This window comes from Ruditapes philippinarum, unplaced genomic scaffold (genome assembly GCF_026571515.1).
Source record: "Ruditapes philippinarum isolate M1 unplaced genomic scaffold, ASM2657151v2 ctg8687_1_1_1_1, whole genome shotgun sequence".
In the NCBI taxonomy this organism is placed as follows: domain Eukaryota; kingdom Metazoa; phylum Mollusca; class Bivalvia; order Venerida; family Veneridae; genus Ruditapes; species Ruditapes philippinarum.
The window spans coordinates 33,699-59,272 of NW_026862450.1; the positions used below are offsets into that span (position 1 = coordinate 33,699).

At 32.7% G+C, this 25,574-nt stretch overlaps 1 protein-coding gene and 2 long non-coding RNA genes across 3 annotated transcripts in view; 2 read left to right on the forward strand and 1 right to left on the reverse strand.

Moving 5' to 3' along the window:
* Window positions 1-25,330, forward strand: part of LOC132719139 (uncharacterized) — a 25,569-nt gene extending 239 nt beyond the window's left edge. Inside the window, exons 2-14 of the mRNA XM_060702880.1 lie at window positions 6,434-6,623; window positions 7,535-7,623; window positions 8,429-8,535; window positions 11,219-11,415; window positions 12,250-12,427; window positions 12,995-13,120; window positions 13,805-13,937; window positions 17,991-18,118; window positions 18,458-18,574; window positions 19,697-19,808; window positions 20,441-20,607; window positions 21,230-21,331; window positions 22,298-25,330. Of these exons, the coding sequence (XP_060558863.1) occupies window positions 6,434-6,623; window positions 7,535-7,623; window positions 8,429-8,535; window positions 11,219-11,415; window positions 12,250-12,427; window positions 12,995-13,120; window positions 13,805-13,937; window positions 17,991-18,118; window positions 18,458-18,574; window positions 19,697-19,808; window positions 20,441-20,607; window positions 21,230-21,331; window positions 22,298-22,717 (2,066 nt within the window). The 3' untranslated portion in view covers window positions 22,718-25,330. The remainder of the gene's footprint in view (window positions 1-6,433; window positions 6,624-7,534; window positions 7,624-8,428; window positions 8,536-11,218; window positions 11,416-12,249; window positions 12,428-12,994; window positions 13,121-13,804; window positions 13,938-17,990; window positions 18,119-18,457; window positions 18,575-19,696; window positions 19,809-20,440; window positions 20,608-21,229; window positions 21,332-22,297) is intronic.
* Window positions 1,377-2,905, forward strand: LOC132719136 (uncharacterized). Its single transcript, XR_009624175.1, has 3 exons — window positions 1,377-1,513; window positions 1,871-1,980; window positions 2,305-2,905. It is a non-coding gene; the product is annotated as an uncharacterized LOC132719136 (long non-coding RNA).
* On the reverse strand, window positions 4,128-5,229 carry LOC132719137 (uncharacterized). The gene is made up of 2 exons (XR_009624176.1): window positions 4,910-5,229; window positions 4,128-4,500 (listed from the first exon to the last, which is right to left on the reverse strand). It is a non-coding gene; the product is annotated as an uncharacterized LOC132719137 (long non-coding RNA).
* Window positions 25,331-25,574: the final 244 nt, after the last annotated feature.

Below are 25,574 nucleotides of genomic sequence, written 5' to 3' on the forward strand. Positions count from 1 at the left end.
TTTATTTTAAGTAACATTCAAAGTGATTCCTTGTACTATTCAGCTGTTCAGTTAGTCCAACTAATTAGACTTGTCAAAGAGACACCGAGATAATTTTGGACGGGCGCTGTCTTTTTCCAACGGTTTGACAGTAAGAAAAAAAAAGTCTGTAAAATGGGTCGAACTGTTCACGCCAAATTAATTAGGCTACTGTTCAGTACAACTTCAACACTGTTCAACCACAGTACACAAGTATCTTTAGTGAGGCTTGTCACAATGTCTTATTAAGCAGATTCTGTTTTATTTTTAGCTCGACTATACAAAGTATATGGAGAGCTGTCCTATGTCTCGCCCAGGCGTCGGCGTCCGCGCAGTAAAATATTTTTCACTATAACTTTGTCATTTCTTAAGGTATCAACTTCAAACTTCAAATATATGTTCCTTATCATCATCCACATCTTATGTGACAAGGTTTCATAACTCTAGCACCAATATATTTTCAGATTTATCTCCCCTTGAACTTAGAATGTCCTCAAAAAAGTACTATTTCTTACTGTTTCTTCTTTATTTCTTAAGGGATCAACCTCATACTTCAAAATATATTTACGTTTTATCATCATCCCATCTTATGTGACAAGGTTCATAATCTAGCACCAATATTGCAAGAATTATCTCCCCATAAACTTAGTTTTTTTTTCTTGAAAAATGTTATTTTTTATGATAACTTTTTTATTTTTAAAGGTATTACTAAACTTCAAATACTTATTCCTTATCATCAATTACATTTTATGTGACAATGTTCATAACTCTTGAAGCAATATTTACACATTTATCTCTCTTTGAACTTAGGATTTTTTTTAAGAAATATATAACTTCTTTACTTTTTAAGGTATCTACTTCAAACTTCAAAAATATATATTTCTTATCATTACACAAATGTTGTGTGACAAGGTCCTAACCTTCTTAGCATATGACTATTTCTAAAATTATCCCTTGATCTTGGAATTTATGTTAACAAATATTATTGTTTTTACTATAACTTAATTCATAATTATATATAATTGATTTTTCTTTCGTAGTTTTTGTCCTTACTGCGTCCAGTATTTTATTAGTCGAGCTTGATCGCTGCTCCTGTGACAGCTCTTGTTGTTCTTGGAACAAGTCTTGCTTGAGTTATATTACAAAGAAACGTTCTAACACAAAACACAGAATATCCCCAATTGAGTGTACAAATTACATATGAGTTTAATTTCTCGACAAGTTAGTCAAAACATATTGACGTGCCAAAGCTGATTCTGAGATGTTTTTCGTTCTGGGGCAGAATCTAGAGGCAAGATATTGCCCAGACACGAAAATAGGGCCCGTAAGTCTCGTTTACTTTCACTTTCGATTTACCACTCTTCCGGGTACATCGGCAGACTTATTTACCGTTACGCATATAGGTAACCCGAAGAACTCGAGGGATATAAAAGTTAAATTTGTTTCGGTCCTCTTCAGATTTGAAGGAATGGATAGCACGGGTCAAAAAATGCAGGTAGGTCAATTATCTGACGGAAAAACGAAGGATTTATAGAGTTTAATAAAACTAGTTTATTTTCGGATGTTTTGTCAAGGTAGTGAATTCTAGTTGTTTTAGCTTTTAGTATTGTTTTTAAACTACTGATGTGAGAAATTATTCAAACCATTTTAACTTATTGAAATAAACAATGGAGAGACACTTTAATTTTAGTGTATATTAAAGTTATTACAAAATTCGGACAGTGCACAGTAATATATTTTTCCCTTCCATTTTATTCTTGTTCTTTTTTCAATTTATATATACATGTTAATATGGTACCTATCAAATTATGATTGAATTAAAAAAATATAATATTTGATTAAACCATTTCAGATGTATAGACAAGGAGGTATATGACAAGTATAGAATATACAGTTGTTCAATATGGACCATTAATCAACTGTTTGCATTGCCTATGATCCTGAAATATCTATACATCAAAGGTAAATACATGTAAAATAATTGATTAATTTTTATTTGAGATCGGAAAGATAAACAATTACCAAAATATATTAATAACTTTTGGATTTCACTGCATGATAATTGATAAGTAAATAAAACATTAAAAATAGTCATGTTTCACATTCAAGAAGATCAATATTTTTTACTGTTTATATATTATGTGTTGTTGTTTATCTGTAATGTTTATTTTACTTCAAATATGAAATTTTTCTGTCAATCATGACCAGCTTATTAAATGTAATGTAAATATCATTTCTAGTGTCTTACACGTGTAACAACATATTTATTGATTTTTCATTCTGCAGATAAAAAGGGAAAAGATGAGGAGGATTTGTCATGAAGACCTTTATTGCAACTACCATCTTCCAGTTCCTTAATTTGAGAATGATATCAGAGAACAAAGTTACAGTGAAATATTAGTTTAATATAAGCCACTGAGAATAGTCAAATGTACTTTCCTGAAGAAGATGAATGACATCCAGCACAAAAATATTAATGTATAAAGAGTATGATTTTATGGTGTTTGACACTATGATCTTGTTAACATGTTAATGTCACAATGATAGAAACAGAGTAAAATATCCACATTTAATTGCAGTTTTTAAGTATTAAAACTAGATACTCTATATATACCAAAGCTGATAACACACCAGAGATAAGGTTTTTTCATGGAATCACAGTATAGTCATATGACATTATGGACATAAAATGACTATGAAGTAAAGATTAGCAAAAATATTATATATCATCTACTACTAAGTACTAATATTGTGAGGTAATCATTGATAAGCTCACAAATTTGCATTCAAAGCTTTGATATCAAGCTGAACATTTTTCAATTAGAATATGATTTATAACTCTATGATAATTTGTTCATGTTAATTTTCAAAGTCTTTACATTTGTAAAGGAAATATTCTTATTTTGTATCAGTAGACATTCACAGTGTAAATTTACATTGTCCAAATAACTAATAATAATTCCAAGTGCTTTCCTGAAGTTTTTCTTCACTGGAAAATCAGTGTGATATATAATTATGCTAAGCAGTGCACTATAAATTGTGTAAAAATAAAAGTTTATTAAACTTATGAACTGTTTTTTTTGTTTCTACTATTTGGCATATATTTATAGCAGTGCTTAATCATAAAAGTTCATCTGCAAAATAAGTGTCACTGTGTACTTTAATTCTCTAACAGCAAGGCTAGATTGCTTGAATATGCAAGCATTGACTATATTAAATACTATGCATGTCATTTGAATTTTGTCTGTCCTGAAATCGAAACAGACACTATCTAAATAATATTGATGAAAAGTTCTTGACAGCTCTTCAATGACTACATATGTTACAATGGACAGAAGTTAAAAGCATTGTGTGGTGGTTTTTTTTGTTTTGTTTTTTTTGAAACATTGACAATGTTGAAACAGTTCCAATGGGTATATTAATGTATCAGTGATGTAATTGTTTTGTATCAAGTGCAAACCCTAAGTTTTGCATGTTATTGTATAGATAATTCACTTTTGGTAAAATGTCAACAGGTTCAATACATTATAAAACAGGTAATTTGAAATCCAAAGAAGTATATGGTATGTAATAACTACCCTCTGATACTAAAATCTTCAAGGAATGCAGCATTGCAAGTCTTCTCCAATTAAGAGAGAGACTTGGGCTTACAAAGGCTAGCAAGCTAGTGTTTTGCTACAGAATACTCAACACAGATGAATTGCATTAATATTGTTTACTCTGGTATTACTACCTGCCATGTACAATGCAAATCATGGCTTTTCTAAGAGCAGTGAAAGGCTATAACTGGAAGAAATTTTACACACATCTCGTCTCAGAAACAAGTTTTTCTTTGAGATGATTTTTATGATATTAAAATAATGGTTAAAGATTACATTACTTTACAATTGCAGTGATCGTGGTGATAATATGAAATGAAACTCAATCAAGATAGAAACATTTTAATGCTGAACATTAATCTTTTTTACCATTCCTGTTACTTTACAAGTTCTATTTATAACAAATTTATCTTAATTGTTTTGAAAAACTACATGATGCCTGGTTGAAACTGTTTTGGGCAGCCATTTGCAGAAGATAAATTATCTTTGAATAATTAAGTTAATACAAAGTTACAAATGACAGGTTATTTATTTCTAACAAAGACAGGTTATTTATTTCTTACAAAGACAGATATTTTGTTTAACATTTTTACACTGACATATATCTTTGAAGTGTCTTCAACTTTAGTTTTTATTAGAATACAAACATTCAGTCAGACAGTTTACACAAGACATGGAGCTTTAAGAAGCTTTAATTCAGTTAAAATCTGTAATGGACTGCCATGTCTCTACCACTATGTACTCCAAGACTGTGTATGGACATTTCCTTTCAACTATGCCTGGTGGTACGTATCACTATTTGATTTCTAATCTGATGGTGAACACTCCAAAATAAATCAAGAGCCATGACAAGTACTCAAGATCCAACCATGAAATCACATACCTGCATATAAAGAAAATTTATCATGAGTTGAAAGCAATAATAATTGGTCAGCTATAAATTTCAATCATTTTCATATTGTCATCAATAGAAAATAATGTTGAAAAGGAAGAAACACTTCTTGGTGTCCTAGTTTTTGTAGATTTGCTTTGACAACTCATCTTTAAAAAATGTGATAGTGACTAAGTGCTTTTAACATTTTAACTGAACATGATTTAACTAAAAATATGATCCACTTACTTGAGAAAAATACTTTAAACAGTATTTAACATGAATGAACTACATATGCCATACTGTTTGTTTATTTAGCTACACTGTAATTATTTACAAAAACGAGAACATTATATGTTATACAATAATATTTATTTTTCATTAATGTAGTTTAAGTAGCTTTAAGTATATAATTTTTTACCAAAACGATTTTACAGCAGAACATGCATGTGTATTTACATCGGATACCAGTTGACGTCTTTCATCTCACCACTTTCCTCAGTCTAAATTCTACAGGAGCAAAATATTTCATTGAATTTTATGACAATTTAAATTGGTTCTATACAGCTTGACTGTTTGTGCTTTATAAAGATAATAATTATAAATAAATGATATTTTCAGTTGGAAGAAAATATATTCAACTAAAACACACTGATAATCATATTGAAATGTTTATCCGAAATATGCGCTGTCCGAAATTTCTAAACATTATATACTTCTGAGAGATAATCAGGTAGCGCTACAGAATATTGATAAAATCAAATTCACCAGTCTGGTGTCAGACGCGAATGATGTTGTATCAAAAAACAAATTTATTTAGATTTACATGGAAATGAAAAATTACAACATTTATTGGGATAAACTGAATTTGAAAATGACACACCCACCTGAAGATTATACGAAGTTGTCTTTCATTGATACTTGTTCACAAGATGAGACCATTTGCATTTCGTTACAATAAACAAAAACTCTGCCAATTTCCACATATCATTTGCTTTTCCATGTAAGTTTTACTTTCCCACCGGCATACAAGTATTACCCAATATAGATAAGCAATGTTGTTGATATTTGTTTGTACCCGGAAGTGCAAAATATCATGAAATCTCGCAAGTCACATGACGAGACTTACATACCCTATAGCACAATATCTTGTCGCACAGTACAATTAGTTGGACTACTTGACAAGTCAGTCCAATTTCTGTCACTGCTGGCTTCATATATAATTGGGCTCTATGTTATACTTGTATTTCTCTGCATACATCAAAGTCAAAGTTAAACATTTAATTTTTCTTTGCAAATAATTAAGACCTGATTGCAGACTGATACTTGTCCTACTTTGTAAAAAAAATGTTATTGTGTAATTGATTTATTACATGTAGTTAAGGTTTTAAAAACACCCTAAATTATTATCATTTCAAAAAGTAGTAATCCTTTTGAATTATTCTGGACTGGTTTTTGGCTCCGTATAATGCAGACTGTTGTAAGTTTGTACCAGATTTACAAATGTAGATACAGACAATATAATAATAACAAATATCCAAACTGCAGGCAAAAAAGTTTTTTTCAGTGAAGAAAAAAAATTGGTGCTTAAATTTAATGACTACTGGTTGTTGTTATTACTTAACATTCATAACCTTAAATGAAGATCAATTTCCTCAAACTATCAAAGATGTCCACTTCAGACTATTTTAATATTTGGCCATTTATTCATTATGTTATGTCATAAGGGCAGTCTGACCACACCTTTAGCATTTGACATGACATAAAACAGCTAGTGGATAGCTCATAATAACATTTTGAAATGACTAAAACAGTGGACTGCTCAAATTTAATTTACACTGGACCAAACTAATTTTTACTGGCCATGGGCTAAATTTGATGACTGTTGGACTGCTCAAAATTAAAGATTGAAATGACTTAAACTAATATTTTTCATCGACTTCAGATGGTAGTAACAAAGATATCATTGGTGTGAGCCTTATAAGTGATTGTGAAGGTCGAAGTTCAACTAATATTGGAGTATGTTTGATATCAAAAGAGCAGCTGATTTCCTGCAAGGTTTCAGAGTTGAGAGATGTGATCAAGAAAGAAGTATTGGCTTGTCCGTCCAATTTCCTGATTTGCACAAAACAAGGGTAATCATGTTCATATTTTGTCTATTATTTGCAACTGACTATTATTGTAGATATTTTCAGTTGATCATTATTTGATGTATAACCATTATCTTGCTGGCAAGGACTGTATCTACCTGTGCCATTTTGATCATGGTCTTCTCTGTTTGCTATTTGATCAGTGCCAATTTTGAAATTTTCCCTTATAACATGATTAATGGTTTTGTCTAGATAAAAATGGCCAAATCCATTTCAGATATTAAGCAAGATCTCAAGATTTTTAGCTGTAAAGCTTTTTATAGATACAGTGATAAAAACCTTTAAAATAAGAAACAGCCTTATAATACTGAGATGCAGTTGTTTAGCAAGGGACATAATCCTGAAAGCCATATTTTTTAATTATGCCCCTTTTTTAGAATGTATACAAACCAGCCTTAGCACAACAGAATTTTTAACAGACCAGGGTTAACACGACAGAATTATTAACAGACCAGCGTTAACACCAATGAATTTTTAACAGACCAGCATTAACACCACATAATTTTTAACAGACCAGCGTCAACACCACAGAATTCTTAACAGACCAGCGTTAACACCATATAATTTTTAACAGACCAGCATTAACACCACAGAATTTTTAACAGACCAGCGTTAACACCACAGAATTTTTAACAGACCAGCGTTAACACCATATAATTTTTAACAGACCAGCATTAACACCACAGAATTTTTAACAGACCAGCGTTAACACCACAGAATTTTTAACAGACCAGCGTTAACACCATATAATTTTTAACAGACAGCATTAACACCACAGAATTTTTAACAGACCAGCGTTAACACCACAGAATTTTTAACAGACCAGCGTTAACACCACAGAATTTTTAACAGACCAGCATTAACACCACATGCAGTGCTCTTACTTTATCTTACAGATGGCCTCTCACTGGCAAACAGGAGACAGATATACTCGTTAATCAAATTATAAATGATAAACAAGAGGTTCTTATAAAAATCAAGCATGGTAAGCCTGTTTGTTCTTTATAACATAGTCAAATGTTATTGATCTTTATGGCTATTTCATAGTATTTATTGATGCCTTGTTTCTAGTATTGTCTGACAAATTTTTCTTATTTTTGCCAACAAGTACTTTCAAAATCTTGAATACTGACTGAAAAATTTAAGTGTAAAAAGCTATACTGGTATATCTGCTACCTATATTATACAAAGTTTATGTTTGAACTTTGAAAAAAAAAAGGATTATTCCGAACCTATAGATATGAATGAAAAATGTTTGTGTATTTCCTTCAGAGCTAATAGACTTACAGGATATCATAGCTGAAGAGTTAAAACCCTACATAAAATAGCAACATAATAATTTGTTCTAGAATAGTTTATTCTGTTTATATACAATATTCATGTGTGTTGAATTACAGAGACATTCTTTGTTACAAGAAAATTGTATCATTTACAAATTTTATAAAAAAAAGTCATTAAAAACATGATCTTATGGAATATTGTCATTGAAACCTCACCCATTTTTACACTCCTTTAAATGGTTTGAGAAAGAATGAAAATAATGTGAAAGCTGAAATCTGATATTTCCACCTTGGGTGGTCTGAATTCAGCTTTTAAGATTGTCTAAAGTTTTAATCATGATTCATGATGGTTTTCATCATGTTAAATTATTCTTTCATTGTTTTGTAACTTCAGACACAAAAGTCATTCACCTGAATTCAGCTTCATTATTGTCATTATGTTTTTATCATGGTTCTAACACAGTTTTTCGTAACTATATACACAAAAGTCATGCACTTTTTATTTTGTAGACAAACCAAAATGTGGGGTAAAGGACAAGCAAGGCAACATGATAGGATTTGTTCATGTCAACTATTCAGCTTCCCTTACAGACATGAAAAATCTTATACAATCTCAGGTACGTTACTATGGAAACAGGTTTTGTTTTCAAAACAAGACATTAGCTTGAATTAAAAAAAAAAAATTGAAAATTTGTAAATTATCCTTTGTTTGTTTTTTAGCTCACCTTGCACAAAGTGCAGGTGAGCTTTTAGTATGGCCAACCAAATGGCGTCCGTCGTCAGTCGTCTGTCCACATTTTAAATATTCTAAGGACGTCTTCTTTGATACCGCAAGGCCAATGTTAATGAAACTTGGCAGGAATACTCTTTGTATGAAGCTCTATCAAGATTGTTCAAAGAATTCCATTTCATGCAGAACTCTGGTTGCCATGGCAATCGAAAGAAAAATCTTTAAATATCTTCTTTTAAAGAACCCAAAGAGCTTGAGCTTAGATATTTGGCATGAAACATCTTCTAATGAGTGTCTAACAAGTTTGTTCAAATAAAAGCCCTAGGGTCAAAATTGGCCCCGCCCCAGGGGGTCATTGATTTTCCCTATATGCATACAGTAAAAACTTAAAAAATCTTCTTTTAAAGAACCCAAAGAGCTAGAGCTAAGATATTTGGCATGAAACATCTTCTAGTGAGTGTCTACCAAGTTTGTTCAAATAAGAGCCCTGGGGTCAAAATTGGCCCCGGCCCGGGGGGTCATTGATTTTCCCTATATGCATATAGTAAAAACTTAAAAAATCTTCTTTTAAAGAACTGTAAAAGCTAGAGCTTAGATATTTGTCATGAAACATCTTCTAATGAGTGTCTACCAAGTTTTGTTCAAATAAAAGCCCTGGGGTCAAAATTGGCCCGCCCCAGGGGGTCATTGATTTTCCCTATATGCATATAGTAAAAACTTAAAAAATCTTCTTTTAAAGAACCCAAAGAGCTAGAGCTAAGATATTTGACATGAAATATCTTCTAGTGAGTGTCTACCAAGTTTGTTCAAATAAAAGCCTGGGGGTCAAAATTGGCCCCGCCCAGGGTGTCATTGATTTTCCCTATATGCATATATAGTAAAAACTTAAAAAATCTTCTTTTAAAGAACCGTAAGAGCTAGAGCTTAGATATTTGGCATGAAACATCTTCTAGTGAATGTCTACCAAGTTTGTTCAAATAAAAGCCCTGGGGTCAAAATTGGCCCCGTCCCAGGGGGTCATAGATTTTCCATACATGCATATAGTAAAAACTTAAAAAAATCTTCTTTTAAAGAACCCAAAGAGCTAGAGCTAAGATATTCAGCATGAAACATCTTCTAATGAGTGTCTACCAAGATTGTTCAAATAAAAGCCCTGGGGTCAAAATTGGCCCCGCCCCAGGGGGTCATTGATTCTCCTATATGCATATAGTAAAAACTTAAAAAATCTTCTTTTAAAGAACTCAAAGAGCTAGAGCTAAGATATTTAGCATGAAACATGTTCTAATGGGTGTCTACCAAGTATGTTCAAATAAAAGCCCTGGGGTCAAAACTGGCCCCGCCCCGGGGGTCATTGATTTTCCTTATATGTGTATAGCAAAAACTTAAAAACCTTCTTTGAAAAAACCCAAATAGCTTGAGTTTAGATATTATACATGAAACATCTTTAAGTAAAAATCTACAAAGTTTGTTCAAATAAAAGCCTGGGGGTCTAAACTTCCCTGCCCCAGGGGTGTCATTGTTTTTAACTATATGTGTATAGTAAAAACTTAAAAAATCTTCTTTTAAAAAACCCAATGAGCTAGAACTTAAATGTTTAGCATGAAACATCTTCTTATGGGTGTCTACCAAGTCTGTTCAAATAAAAGCCCTTGGGTAAAAATTGGCCCGGGGGGATGGGGCTATATACAGGTGAGCGACCTCAGGGCCATCATGGCCCTCTTGTTTTGTTTTTTTCTTTCTGGTAGAAAAGAATGTTATAATTGAAATTTGATATCTGCAGTCTAAAATTAGAACTGTATTGTGTGCCTGAGATAAACACATTAACATTCTGTATTGTAGGAAAAACTTCTCTTACCATAACATGCATTGGAGCAATAATGTTTTTGCATGTTTGCTTGCAATTTATAGAATAAAAAATGTTCACATGGAGACAGAAACGGGCGAAATTTTATATTGCTTTGTATTAATTCTTTTGTAAATAAGTAATAGATATACCATTGGTGCGTTGACGATTTCTGGGTTTGCGTAAATTATACCATAATCACGTGACCTTTCTTATGCAATCTCACTCGACTTTGTCTCGTGAGGTTAAGGCATAAGAAAGGTCACGTGATTATGGTATAATTTACGCAAACCCAGAAATCGTCAACGCACCAATGGTGCATCTGTTTTAACCTATAGCTCCGCCCAGAAACACTTACTCCTTCGATCTTCAAAACTGAAAATTATACCATAGTCTGGGTATGGTATAATTTACGGTTATTGGAAATTATACTTGGAAGAATTTTACATAAGAAGCGCTGAAGAGCTATAGGTTAATGTAAATTGTACATGGACTAATTTTGGATTATAGTATGAATACAAATGAAATTGGAAATAAAGGTTTCTTTGTGTTTTTTTTTAATTTTGCTCATAAAAACTTGTTGCAATTTTATGTCTCCATATAAATGTAATTTAAAAAAAATCAATGATGTATCAATCTTTATATCATTTGTAAATGATTGATGATTTCTTGAGAAAAACAAAATTAAAGCAAAAAAAGTTTTAAAAAAATCTCTTATTTCTTTCAGGTACTAAATCAAGACATTTCAAATATATTTCAATTCTTAGACGGGAATTCTTGGCCAATCAGTATTCTACAAGAGCAACACATGACTGTATATGACATTCTCATTGGTCAATGTGTCTTCACAGATATTAATAGCAACAACAAATCAAAAGCCTATTCTCCACCACCGAAAGAGCCTCCTTTGAAAAAATTTAAAAGGTGATTTTATGCAGGCTTGTGTTTTTTCTTTCTCACTGCTAAATTTCCTTAATGAACTGGCCCAGCTTTGATTTTGGAACTGTCCATTATTATTTGAAGGGGTTTTAATACAATTTACCAAGAAGCTAATGGTATAGAGCCATACCAGGCTATGTGGATATGCAGGCTAGCCTGGTTGAGTTCTGATATTTTGGGATTTTTATTTTATCTGCTAGTGTTCAGGGGGTAAAATTGTAATTTCATTCCTTGCATCTCTTGTTTGTGATATGTGAAATTGATCTGATCTCTCATATGAAAATTAAAATTTTACAGTATACACATAACATATATGTATATTTATTTACAAGAGCAACTAGTGGTCAATATTCACTTTTAAGATGAACCATAGCAGTTTGTGTTAACATTACAAAACATCTTGATCATGTACAAAACACTAACTTCATATAACATTTAACTTCAAATTTCTGGCATTGGAGTTAATAATCTGTAATTTGTGGTCAAACTGTGTTTACCTCTAGTCTACATCTGTTTCTTATATATTTCTTTATCATAATTTTGTTAAAAGGCACAGTTTGTTCTAAAAGTAGTAAAACAAAGACAAAGTTGTTCTTTGTCTCCCATACAAAATACTATATTTTCTATAACTTTTTGTATAGGCAAATTGGCCAAAAAGCAAAAGAATTTCATTGATATGGTTAATTAAGGAAAATGTGAAAGAACATCAAACAATAAATTTAAATCTTTTGACAAATGGAAACAAGAGAATATGGGGAAGGGGGGGGGGCTTTAAGTATTTTAGATGTCAAAATTTAATAAGTAATGTTGTTATTTCAGCATAAATGAGTTGTCATTTCGTTCAGGGAAAGATGTTTTTCGACAACTCAGCTCCGACACAAACGAAGCTGGTTCTACATATAAACAAGTTCTTATCAGTTATGTAAGATCAGAGGCTGCGGATCATGCCCTGAGGCTGAAACAACAACTTACAACACTTGGTCTTTCCGTGTACTTGGTAATATTGGAATTTTTGCCACTGGATTATTCAAAGAATACACACAAGTCATGTCTTCAGGGTCATTAGTGTAGATTATTGTATTTTCTTGAATTAAACACATGTCTACGGATCATAAGTTCAGGTTATTGACCAACACCTAAAACTCTAGCATTGAGTTTTACTGAATTTGTCTCCCTTTCTTAACTTAGAAAATACCTTCTTGTACAATGTTTAACCATTTCATGAAAACTGCATTGTTGTTTTCTATTAGATTACTTTATTATATTTCCCAATATTCCTGTGTGCAAAAGTAATGATCTACCTACTCCTAGCCTAATTTGAAAGGAAACAGTTACTGGTGCAATTATACTAGAATGTGAAAGTAAAATCATGGCAATCTTATTATAGACAAAAAAGAAAACAAAAAAACATTGTAACATTTTTTTTATTTCCAGCTTCAAAAGTTAATTTGTATTAATAAGATAAATTAGATATGCAAATTTTAAATAGTATTTTTCTGATAGTAGAAACAAATTCTAAAATTGTATTTGATTGTAATGAACATTTAACTGACCACCATTACAGGATGTACATGAAATTCAGACTGGTGTCGATTGGCAGGATTCTCTCAACTTTGCTGTCAGTGGTTGTGAAGTGTTTGTACCATTGGTAACACAGAAATATGGGGAAACGCAGTGGACTAATAGGGAGGTAGGAAAAGTTTTAATTGTTTACCAACAAGGAACACCATATTACAGGCTGTATTGTCCTGAATGCTTAGATATTTAGCATGATGGTGGAAAACAAAAATCAGAAATAGGAAGGTAGTCCCATAGATATTGTGCGGTGTACTTTCTTGATTGCATCTAACCATAGATGTAGAAAATACTAGTAGTACATAAAATTGTCATTCATTGCCAGGTAACCAGCTTCAAAAGTTTCCTCACTTATATCATAGATTGTGTTGAGCTGTTTGTTCTTTTTTCTGGTTTTAAGTTCGTTTTGGCACATATCCTGGTTTTCCTGGATAACTTAACAGTAATTACCCATGTCACCCTGTATGACTGACTATTTATCCCACATAATATCTAAAACAGCAGTGAAAGTCAAATGACTTCATTGTGCAAACTGACCCAAGAAGGAAAAGCATTTAAACAGTTTTTACTCAATCTGCAAAAAACACAAAAAGTCAATTTTCAAGAAAGGTATAATTTTTTGGTCTGTTTAGGGTACCCCAGCTGATCTATGTAAGAATGTCAAATTTTATGGTTTAAGGCTTTCAGACCTCAGTGGACTTTTAAAGTATAAATATTTTTAATTAAGGCTTCTTTAATTTGTATAAATTTGTTCCATATATTTAAAAGCAACTGATCATTGGGCTGTAATTATTTTCAGGTGAAGTTAGCTGATGTGTTAGGGAAATATATATTACCTGTAAATTTCTTACCTGACTGGCCTCCGAGATGTTTGGCGATACAGTTTGCGACAACACAATTTATACCCTGGATACCTCCCACACAACTCACAGGTAATGTATATAGTTGTTGCAACAACATTTGTACATATATTTAGACTTTGAAAAACTTTTTTGACATATACATAGGCAAACTTGCATTTTGTGTCAGAAAAAAAATTTGACCATATGTAAAATTCCTTATTTTTCACATCTTTCATACATGAGTTTTGACATTTGATTGGTTTTTAGTCCCCTACCGGTTTACCGGAGGGGACTTTAGGTTTACCCTCCGTCCGTCTGTCCGTCCATCTGTCTGTCAGTCCGAGCAGACAAGAGCTACATTATGAGGTTTAGGTTTATGTACAGGCACTCTGTATGGGGTTCATTCCGTAGAGACATGTATTATGTGGTTAAAAATGCTCTTATGGGGTTAAAAAAAATTGCTCTTGTGGGGTTAAGAGATCAAAGGAATAACCCCACAAACACGTCTGCTAAGTACGTCCGTCTGTCAGTCCGTCAGTCCGACCGTCCACAAAACTGGATCCCGCGATAACTTGAAAAGTAATGAAAATATTTTTATGAAACTTGGTATATGGATAGATGGCAGTATGGAGATTATGCACGTCTTTTTATTTTCTTCCTATGTTGAAAATTCTGGTTGCTATGGCAACAAATAGGCTGAAAACATGTCAAATTTTATAGATAAACTGGATCCAGTGATAACACAAAAAGTACTGGAAATATTTTTATGAAACTTGACATATGGGTAGATGGCAGTCTTGAGATTATGCACGTCTTTTTATGCCCCCGCCATATAATGGCAGGGGCATATAGTGTTACCCTGTTCCGTCATTCCGTCATTCCGTCATTCTGTCATTCCGTCCTTCCGTCCTTCCGTCATCATCAGTTTCCGTTCATTATCTTAATAACCCTTGCACATATTGAACTCAAATTTGACATATGGATATGTCATGAGAAAATACAGGTCAAGTTTAAAATTGGTCATGGTTCGATGATTTTTGGCAGAGTTATGCCCCTTTTACATTGAAAATAATATGAAATTTTCAGTTTCCGTTCATTATCTCCCAAACGGTTCAAAACATTCAATTCAAAATTGACATATGGATATGTCATGAGAAAATACAGGTCAAGTTCGAAATTGGTCATGGTTCGATGATTTTTGGCAGAGTTATGCCCCTTTTACTTTGAAAATAATATGAAATTTTCAGTTTCCGTTCATTATCTCCCCAACGGTACAACACATTCAACTCAAACTTGACATATTGATATGTCATGAGAAAATACAGGTCAAGTTCAAATTTGGTCATGGTTCGATGATTTTTGGCAGAGTTATGCCCCTTTTACATTGAAAATAATATGAAATTTTCAGTTTCCGTTCATTATCTCCCAAACGGTTCAAAACATTCAATTCAAAATTGACATATGGATATGTCATGAGAAAATACAGGTCAAGTTCGAAATTGGTCATGGTTCGATGATTTTTGGCAGAGTTATGCCCCTTTTACTTTGAAAATAATATGAAATTTTCAGTTTCCGTTCATTATCTCCCCAACGGTACAACACATTCAACTCAAACTTGACATATTGATATGTCATGAGAAAATACAGGTCAAGTTCAAATTTGGTCATGGTTCGATGATTTTTGGCAGAGTTATGCCCCTTTTACTTTGAAAATAATATGAAATTTTCAGTTTCCATTCATTAACTCCCCAATGGTAAAACACATTCAACTCAAACTTGACATATGGATACGTCAAAGGAATGCGCAGGTCAAGTTCAAATTTGGTCCTGGTTGAATGATTTTTGGCAGAGTTATGCCCCTTTCACTTTGAAAATAATATGAAATTTTCAGTTTCCATTCATTATCTCCCCAATCGTACAACACATTTAGCTCAAACTTGACATATCGATACGTCAAAGGAATGCGCAGGTCAAGTTCAAATTTGGTCATGGTTCGATGATTTTTGGCAGAGTTATTCCCCTTTTACTTTGAAAATAATATGAAATTTTCAGTTTCTGTTTATTATCTCCCCAACAGTATTAAACATTCAACTCAAATTTGACATATTGATACATCAAAGGAATGCGCAGGTCAATTTCAAATTTGGTCATGGTTCGATGATTTTTGGCAGAGTTATGCCCCTTTCACTTTAAAAATAATACATGTATGAAATTTTCAGTTTCCATTTATTATCTCCCCAACAATATTACACATTCAACTCAAATTTGACATATGGATATGTTTTTGGAATGCGCAGACCAAGTTCGAATCTGGTCATGGTTCAATGATTTTTGGCAGAGTAATGCCCCTTTCACTTTGAAAATGATATGAAATTTACAGTTTCTGTTCATTATCAACCCAACAGTGTTACATATTCAACTCAAAATTGACATATGGATATGTCAAAGGAATGCGCAGGTCAAGTTGGAATTTGGTCATGGTTCGATGATTTTTTTGGCAGAGCTATGTCCCTTTCACTTTGAAAATAATATAGATACATATTAGGAATAAGCAGTTTAAGTTTGAATTTGGTCGTGGTTCAATGATTTTAGACAAACTTATCTTTCCTGAATGTTGGAAAAATTTTGAACTTTCACTTTCAGCACTCATACTTTTGTGGAAATGTATATAGCCATTATGTTGGCTACAAATATGCAATATGCTATTTTTAAAAGGTTAAGACTGAATAATTTCAGTGCCTTGAACATTGTATAAAAATGGTTTGTGTTAACATTGAAAAGTTTTAAGGGCTTTGAACTTAGAATGATAAAAATAATTTGTGCAAACAAATTTGGAACTAAATATTATAACATTTGAAATTTTGGCTGCATGCGGGGGCATCCGTGGCATGATGACACATTTCTAGTTCTTTTCTTCCTATGTTGAAAATTCTGGTTGCTATTGCAACACATAGACTGAAAATATGGCAAATTTTACACATAAACTGAATCCAGTGATAACTCAAAAGGTACTGGAAATATTTTTATGAAACTTGACATACATGTATGGGTAGATAGCAGTCTTGACATTATGCATGTCTTATATGTTCTACCTATTTTGAAAAAATATCTGTTGCCTTGGCAACAAATAGGCTTAAAACATGGCAAATAGAACAATATTTGTGATTAGTCAAAAAGAGCTGAAATGTTTATGAAATTGCATCTTTAATTCAAGAGTTATCTCCTCTTTAAGAATTTTGCTTTTAAAATGTTATATTTTGGTAACAGGGATGTTTCAAATATTAACTTTAGAGTGTCCTTCAGTCCGTCTGTCTGTTCATAAAAACTGTTTCCTGTGATCACTTTTAAAGAACTTTTCCAACAAATTTACTTAAAATAGAGAAAAATTGAAACATAGTGAATGGCCAATGGCCCTTCAGAATGTTGATGAGGTTCTAACCGGTAGGGGACTTATGGATTGCTTGCAATACTATGATAATTGCTTGTTTTACCAAGTTTTAATTGTATGCATAATTACCTAAAAAAATGATATCAGACTGGACAATCTAGTGTTTACTTTGGTGCTAGAAAATTTTCCCATGGCTTAAAAATGATGACATTCAACTGCCTTTATGAATGATTAAAGTGCGTATAATGAAGTTGTTTAGTTGTTATCAACTTGCAAATGCATACACTACTATAAGAAAAAATGTGCTGAATAAAGATATTAATTTGCATTATTTCTTTCCAAACTATGATTAATATGTAAGTTATGATCTTGTCTTTTCCGTCATGAATTTTGAAATTATGTGGCACGATGTACATCTATTTGGAATCTAACACCGATTCTATCGGCAAGCGTTATTTTCAGCAGCACAGGACACATCATATTTTTCTTTCAGTTAGATTGGTGTATAACAATTGTCTTTTCTCTATCCAGAAGTCGAGGAAAATTTATTAGTTCAATAAAAGCCTGAGCCTGTTGGGGACACCATGCTATCCGATCATTGTTTGCACTGTGTGCTGTTCAATCATTTTGGAAATGTTCCCTAAAATGATGAATGGTTCTGTCCAATCTGACTGATGGACGAGTCCTTTTAAGATATCTAGTGTGGTTAAAAGGTTAAATCATATGAGATCATATTTCTAATTGTTCATTTACAGATAGAACTGAGAGGGAAGGTGGTGGTAAAGTTGACTGGACATTAGATGATATTAAAGTAGTATCTCAGAAGATTGTTGATAGGGTTAGAGGACTTAATTTGAGATCTGTACCATCTCTTGTGAAGAGGGTAAGGGTGTTACTGTTATATACATAATATGACTTGTTAAAGAAACATTATGCACAGTTTTTCATTGTCAAGTTGAGCTTAATATTTTTCCCCTTGTGGCTGAGGGGTTGTCTCTACGAGTACATTTTCTAAATATTTATGAAACATATGTTTATATACTACGACTGTAAGCTTGGAAATAAAAAAAGAAAGAATTTTTTTTTTCTTAAGATATAAAAACATATTAAATCAGTTTTGTAAAAAAAAATCTTAATAAAGGTTTTAGAAGATAGAAAAAAAATTTGATAAGGAATACTATTTATCAAAGTTATGTATGTATGTTGTATTTATTTTCTGTAGGCAACAATAGTAAAGAGTTGCGCATGTGTGACTGAAGACAATATGATGGCTATAACATCCGGCAGGGAGGGAAAACCACTTATCATGATCTGTGTACATTACACACAAGAAGTTTATGTAAGTGTTGCACCATAGGGCAAAGAATGATACAGCCATGATGTCTTGATCAGAATATTGGATCTTTGGTGTATATCACATGTATTTTATAACTGTGGACCAATACATTTGTCTGTGGAATTCCTGTCAGGCAACTCCATACCTGAAGCTCAAAGAATAAATTTTTAAATTATTTTTCAAATTTGGGACTGTGAGATATACTGAAACAAAAAAGAAACTTTCTCCAAGTTTGAATGTAGATATGTTAGTACAGTTTTTCAATCCTTTTGAAACTCGATTTTTACGTTGAATAAACATATCAGGCTTTTATACGGGGATTAGCTGACCGATTTTGCAAACAAAACGAGTTTTACAAGCTACTACATGTATATAAGTGTGTACTTCTAAGTGGTACCCTTGAACAACTGGCACATACTTTGCGAAAGTTTCTTTCTTGGTTCAGTTTATATTGAAATTGAAGAATTTAAGTGAGAATTTGTATTATCTTGAATATGTTTGAACAAAACTTCACAAATTGTATCAAAAGGCAATAGATGACTCAGTTTGATAATTGCTTAGTTAGCTGTTTAAAGTAACTATTTGCATAGTTATCTGTGTGAAAGTGAACCAGTTGCAAAGTTAGCAGTTTATAGTGAACCTGAGTTCAATAGTTGTCTGTTTGAAGTGAACAAATTGCATTGTTATGTGTTTTAAATGTTTGAAGTGATACAGCTGCATAGTTATATGTGTGAAAGTGAACCAATTGTTTAGTTAAATGTTAGTTAGCTGTTTGAAGTGATCCAGTTGCATAATTATCTGTGTCAAAGTGAACCAGTTGCATAATTATCTGTGTCAAAGTGAACCAGTTGCAAAGTTAGCTGTTTGAAGTCAACCAGTTGCATAGTTAGCTGTTTGAAGGCAACTGGTTGAATCGTTAACTGTTTGAAGGCAACTGCTTGAATCGTTAACTGTTTGAAGGCAACTGCTTGAATCGTTAACTGTTTGAAGGCAACTGCTTGAATCGTTAACTGTTTGAAGGCAACTGCTTGAATCGTTAACTGTTTGAAGTGATCACCATAGGGATAAAGATATCTTAAATACAATACAATATTTAAATAAAAAAATGAACTATATGATTGACAGGGTGGTGAATTGAAGACACTGCTAGAAGAGGAAGGGTTTGAGGTGTGGTGTACTACTGAACTAGACAGGGAGCATGTGAACCATATAGATGGTTTAGCCAGCAGTCAGGATGGTAATGAAATAGCCCTTTACTGTGATACCATATGATTATTTTGAATTTGGTACAAATCTTTTGCTTGCAAACTCTGTAGGTCTGTTGTATTGTATGTTATGAATCTTTCTCACAGGCATTTGTTAGTTAGGGGGTTCTACTCTTGTGTGTTCTAAAGAATCCCCTAACAGAGGTCTTCCTAAACCATTGTATATGGAAAGTCTCAAATTGACCATAGCATCGTTGGTTTAATCCTTTGAAAAAAATATCATAAACATTTTTTGAATGTTCACAATTTGTAATTTAGTTTCAACAAATAGGCTAAAGTGGGCTTTAATGGGGACATACTGTGAAGTAAAATATTTTAGTTCTGCTTAAATTTGTTAAACTGTGTTTGTCATTTGCATTGCACACTTATTTTCTTACTGAGAAAGAAATAACAATTTGTTTACAGCTTAAGTCAATGATAAAATATTACTTAGTTGTGAAAAGTAACAAATAATGGGTTTAAAGTCCTGTTCAAGTTAGAAGATTGTGATATTTTCATATTTTGTTAAAGTTTTTTGTATTAATAATAAAAATTGGTGCAATGACTTGAGCATGGTTGTTGTTTTTCTTTTCTTTTATAACAAAATATTTTCTTTTCTTTTCAGACATAACATATTCAGTGTTAAACAAAGGCAATGATAAGTTTGCAGGTTGTCCAGGTGACAGTATAGCTAGAAATATTGAGCTCTTCCAAGAAAAGGCTGATGATGCCAGTTTAGTACTGTTTGTACTATCTAATGATTTCTCCATGTCTAGAGTCTGTCAACAACAGGTGATGTTTTATTTTCTATTTTCTCTGCTGAATTTATTTATTTACATTGATCACCTTATCTCACTTAGATTTTTTTTATACCTTCTGTGCTCTAATTTGATTTTAGAAAATTTTGATAATTGCTATACAGTCTTTTTATAAATTTACCGTAAGATAAATATGTCAAATTGGCATGCTAAAGTTTTGTTGCTCTACCCTGGTGTTCTTTTGTGCCTGTAATAATATACGGGTACTGATGGACAGATTATGTGTAGATCAGAAGCATTGTAGCATAACTATATAAGTGTCAACTTGGAACCATGAACAATATAATAATACATAGTGAAAGCCCTGCAGAGCAACCCCCCTTAGATCTTGCAGAAAAACATTGCTCGAAAAAAAGTTACATTAATCATGAAGTCTAGCTTTGGAAAGAAATGCCTGTAATAAAGATGTTATTGCTTAAAAGAATTTTCAATAAATAACGCCATTTAGTTCTTGCAGAGAGATGTTGCTCTGAAGAGGTTAGATTAATTTTGAAGTCTTGCTTTGGAAAAAAAATGCCTGTTGTATAGATGTAATTGCTTAGCAGAGGTTGATAAATATTTGTATTATAATATTTTATATGTATTGATAATTTCAGGTGTTTTACTGTGAGCACAGGAAACATGTTATACCTATATTATTTGAAGATTTCAAGATGCCTGACTGGATGTCAATGTTAGTTGGGTCTCATGGTTTTGAGGTATGCTATATTTTAAGCTGCATGCTTCCAGTTGAGCCAAAATATTTCAAGAAAATTGAACTTGGGGAAAAATGTACTAAGATTTTAAGAAAAAGTAAAAGTATTTAAGATTCAAGTGATAATTTATATCTTGTGTGCAATTAATGACCAATTTTTGCAGTATTTATCACCATATTTCTACTGCGTTACTAATACAGTAGGGGCTATTTTTGCATATTTCGATCCCCGGGAGATGATTTGGTAGTTTAGCGCGGAGGAAGGTAGTCTAGTTCTGGTGTAACTCTCCAGGAACAATGTTTAGGAAACTACCCGCCTATATGACTGAAATGCTGTTGGGAAAAGGCTTAAATGAAACAAACAAACAAACGTAGATTATAAGTGCTGATTGCAATGTGTCAATTCCTTTCTTTGTTCACTTTACAATATTTTACTTTGAAATACATTTTCAAAATTTTCATGAAAATTAGGATGAATCTGGAGGTGTGCTGCTTTAACTACATGTCTTTCAGCATTGTTTTTTTTATGAATATCAGGTGTGTAAACACGATATAAATAACAGAATTTTAAAAAAGAAAGGAAATAATTCAATTTTTTTAATGACAATTTGTAAAAATAATGTAATCTTTATACATTTCATTTTTAAGACCTGATAATCTCCATTTATTTGCAACCTATTGAAATTATACTCTGAAATTCTGTGCTGTGACCTATGCTTTTATGTTAGATCTTGGCAAAAACGCCAGATTGTTTCATGTAGGGAAGCTATAGGTATCCAGCATGTTTGTTAAAGGTTGATGTATTTACCGTAGTTGTTAGCTTGTGTCTGAAAGTATGCATGGAAATGAATCAGAGGTGTCTTTCTCCACTTGAAAATTATTGGAACCTTGTCTTATAGTTAAAATCTAGTAGTGTTGATGTGAAAATTATTTTTTTTTTGGTAAAGATTGAGTGTATGCCTTATTTCAGATGAGAAGTGATGAAGATTTTATGGAGATTCTGATAAGACGAGTCAAGGCGACAATCAACGAGACATTACATTCCAGCAGTCCACGCTCAATGAGAAATAATTTACGCGCAAGAATGAATGGTTCAGGACAAGTTGATGGTAATATTTTAAGCACACTGGAAAGACAAAGCTCAGAGACATTTAGTCCACAGTCTGAACTGGTACACCCTGTTTTTGCCACAAGTGAGAGTTCTATTTCCAGGACTGGCAGGAAAAATGGGACGTTAAGCTCGAAAAAGAAGCTTGATTTAAACGATTATGATCTCGAAAATGTGAAACATAGTTCTGATGTAAGCTCAAGCTCCGAGACCATTGAAGATGTTGATGATGTAATGGATGATCGGCCCAGTCTTAGCTCAATGAAGACCATTATATTGTAATGTATGTTATTACCTAGTTTGGCAGAGCTTACATTAGATAATAAAACTGTCTATATGAAAAACGCATATTATTTTCCATAAAATTTACATTTATATTGTTATTGCATTGATCTTGAGTATTGTATATCATATTATACTATGACGGTCATTGGATAGAGCATCTGAAGTCTTCCAATACATTAGTACTGATACTAACAATAAGGTGACACTACAAGTGATGCTATGCTCAATTTCTAGCTCGACTATTCGATAAGAATAAGTAGAGCTATTGCAGTCACCCGAGCGTCGGCGTCGGCGTAACCACTTATGTTAAAGTTTTTGTAATAGTTCAAATAAGTCCATTGACATATGGCTTTGAAACTTTGCACACTTGTTCACCATCATGACCCCAACCTGTAGACAGGAGGAGGTAACTCTATCAAGCATTTTGACAGAATTATGCCCCTTTTTCGACTTAGAATTTTCGTTAAAGTTTTTGTAATAGTTCAAATATTTTCAAAGTCCATTGACATATGGCTTTCAAACTTTGCACACTTGTTCACCATCATGACCCCAACCTGTAGACAGGAGGAGGTAACTCTATCAAGCATTTTGACAGAATTAAGCCCCTTTTTCGACTTAGAATTTACGTTAAAGTTTTTGTAATAGTTCAAATATTTTCAAAGTCCATTGACATATGGCTTTGAAACTTTGCACACTTGTTCACCATCATGACCCCAACCTGTAAACAGGAGGAGGTAACTGTATCAAGCATTTTTTTTACTATCAAGCACTAAGAATAGTCGAGCGTTGCTGTCCTACCGACAGCTCTTGTTTGCCATCAAGTCAGTTGAATTAGTAAAAAAAAATTGAATATTGACTATAATAATGGTGATTGACAAATAATTGATAATGAAAAATATGTATGATACAATATGAAAATTATGTAAATTATAAAAACTACCCCACTCTTTTTAAGAAATGAATGTAACCGATTCATTCTAAATTTATAGAAATTTTAATTGGTCACATGGATTACTATTATTTTATCCCCACAAATGAAGTTAAGTAGGGTACAGAGGAGTCAGCTTGTCTGTCGGTCTTGATATGTAAAGACCCAGGTTGGTATTGCATTTGGATCCCCTCGGTAATGATTTTCCTGGCTAACATTTTTGTGGAAATCATTGCACACCTCCTCATGTCAGCTTGACTGTTTACGACCTTAGAATAAGTTATTCATGACAAGTGTTTGAAGATTGTTTTGTGAAACATTCCATCCCAATAGCTGAAGAAATCTCAGTGGCTCTTAACTTGGATGCTTCTTTATGTCATGAATAACAAATAGGGAGGCAACCAATGTCTTACTCCAACAATAAAACTGTAATGTTTCCATACAGAACATTCCATTTTGTGCCATGTTTGTATTGTTAAAAGGCAGCTATTTTACACTTATACTATGTAATAATGTATTTAAGTTGTTAAGTGTTTTAATTTAGAAACTATTTCATGTATAAAATATTCACTTTCAGTTTTTAGCTCACCTGAGCATATGCTCAGGGTGAGCTATTAGGATCACTCTTTGTCCGTCGTCTGTTGTCCGTCGTACGTTGTCCGTTGTCCGTTCACACTTTTCAAACGACATCTCCTCTGAAACCATAAGGCAGATCATAATGAAACTTCACAGGGATGTTCCTTGTGTGAAGCCTTAACAAAGTTGTTCAAAGAATTCCATTCCATGCAGAACTCTGGTTGCCATGGCAACCAAAAGAAAAAACTTTAAACATCTTCTTCTAGATAACCCAAAGAGCTAGAGCTTAGATATTTGGCATGAAACATCTTCTAGTGAGTGTCTACCAAGATTGTTCAAATAAAAGCCCTGGGGTCAAAATTGGCCCCGCCCCAGGGGGTCATTGATTTTCCCTATAGGCATATAGTAAAAACTTAAAAAAATCTTCTTTTAAAGAACCCAAAGAGCTAGACCTAAGATATTAAGCATGAAACATCTTCTAATGAGTGTCTACCAAGATTGTTCAAATAAAAGCCCTGGGGTCAAAATTGGCCCCGCCCCAGGGGGTCATTGATTTTCCCTATATGCATATAGTAAAAACTTAAAAAAATCTTCTTTTAAAGAACCCAAAGAGCTAGACCTAAGATATTAAGCATGAAACATCTTCTAATAAGTGTCTACCAAGATTGTTCAAATAAAAGCCCTGGGGTCAAAATTGGCCCCGCCCCGGGGGGTCATTGATTTTCCTTATATGCATATAGTAAAAACTTTAAAAAATCTACTTCTAAAAAACCCAAAGAGCTAGAGCTTAGATATTTGGCATTAAACATCTTCTAATGGATGTCTACCAAGTTTGTTCAAATAAAAGCCCTGGGGTCAAAATTGGCCCCGCCCCAGGGGGTCATTGATTTTCCCTATATGCATATAGTAAAAACTTAAAAAAATCTTCTATTAAAGAACCCAAAGAGCTAGACGTAAGATATTAAGCATGAAACATCTTCAAATAAGTGTCTACCAAGATTGTTCAAATAAAAGCCCTGGGGTCAAAATTGGCCCGCCCCAGGGGGTCATTGATTTTCCCTATATGCATATAGTAAAAACTTTAAAAAACTTCTTCTAAAAAACCCAAAGAGCTAGAGCTAAGATATTAGGTGTAAAACATGTTCTAATGGATGTCTACCAAGTTTGTTCAAATAAAAGCCCTGGGGTCAAAATTGGCCCCGCCCCAGGGGGTCATTGATTTTCCCTATATGCATATAGTAAAAACTTAAAAAAATCTTCTCTTAAAGAACTCAAAGAGCTAGAGCTAAGATATTAAGCATGAAACATCTTCTTATCAGTGTCTACCAAGTTTGTTCAAATAAAAGCCCT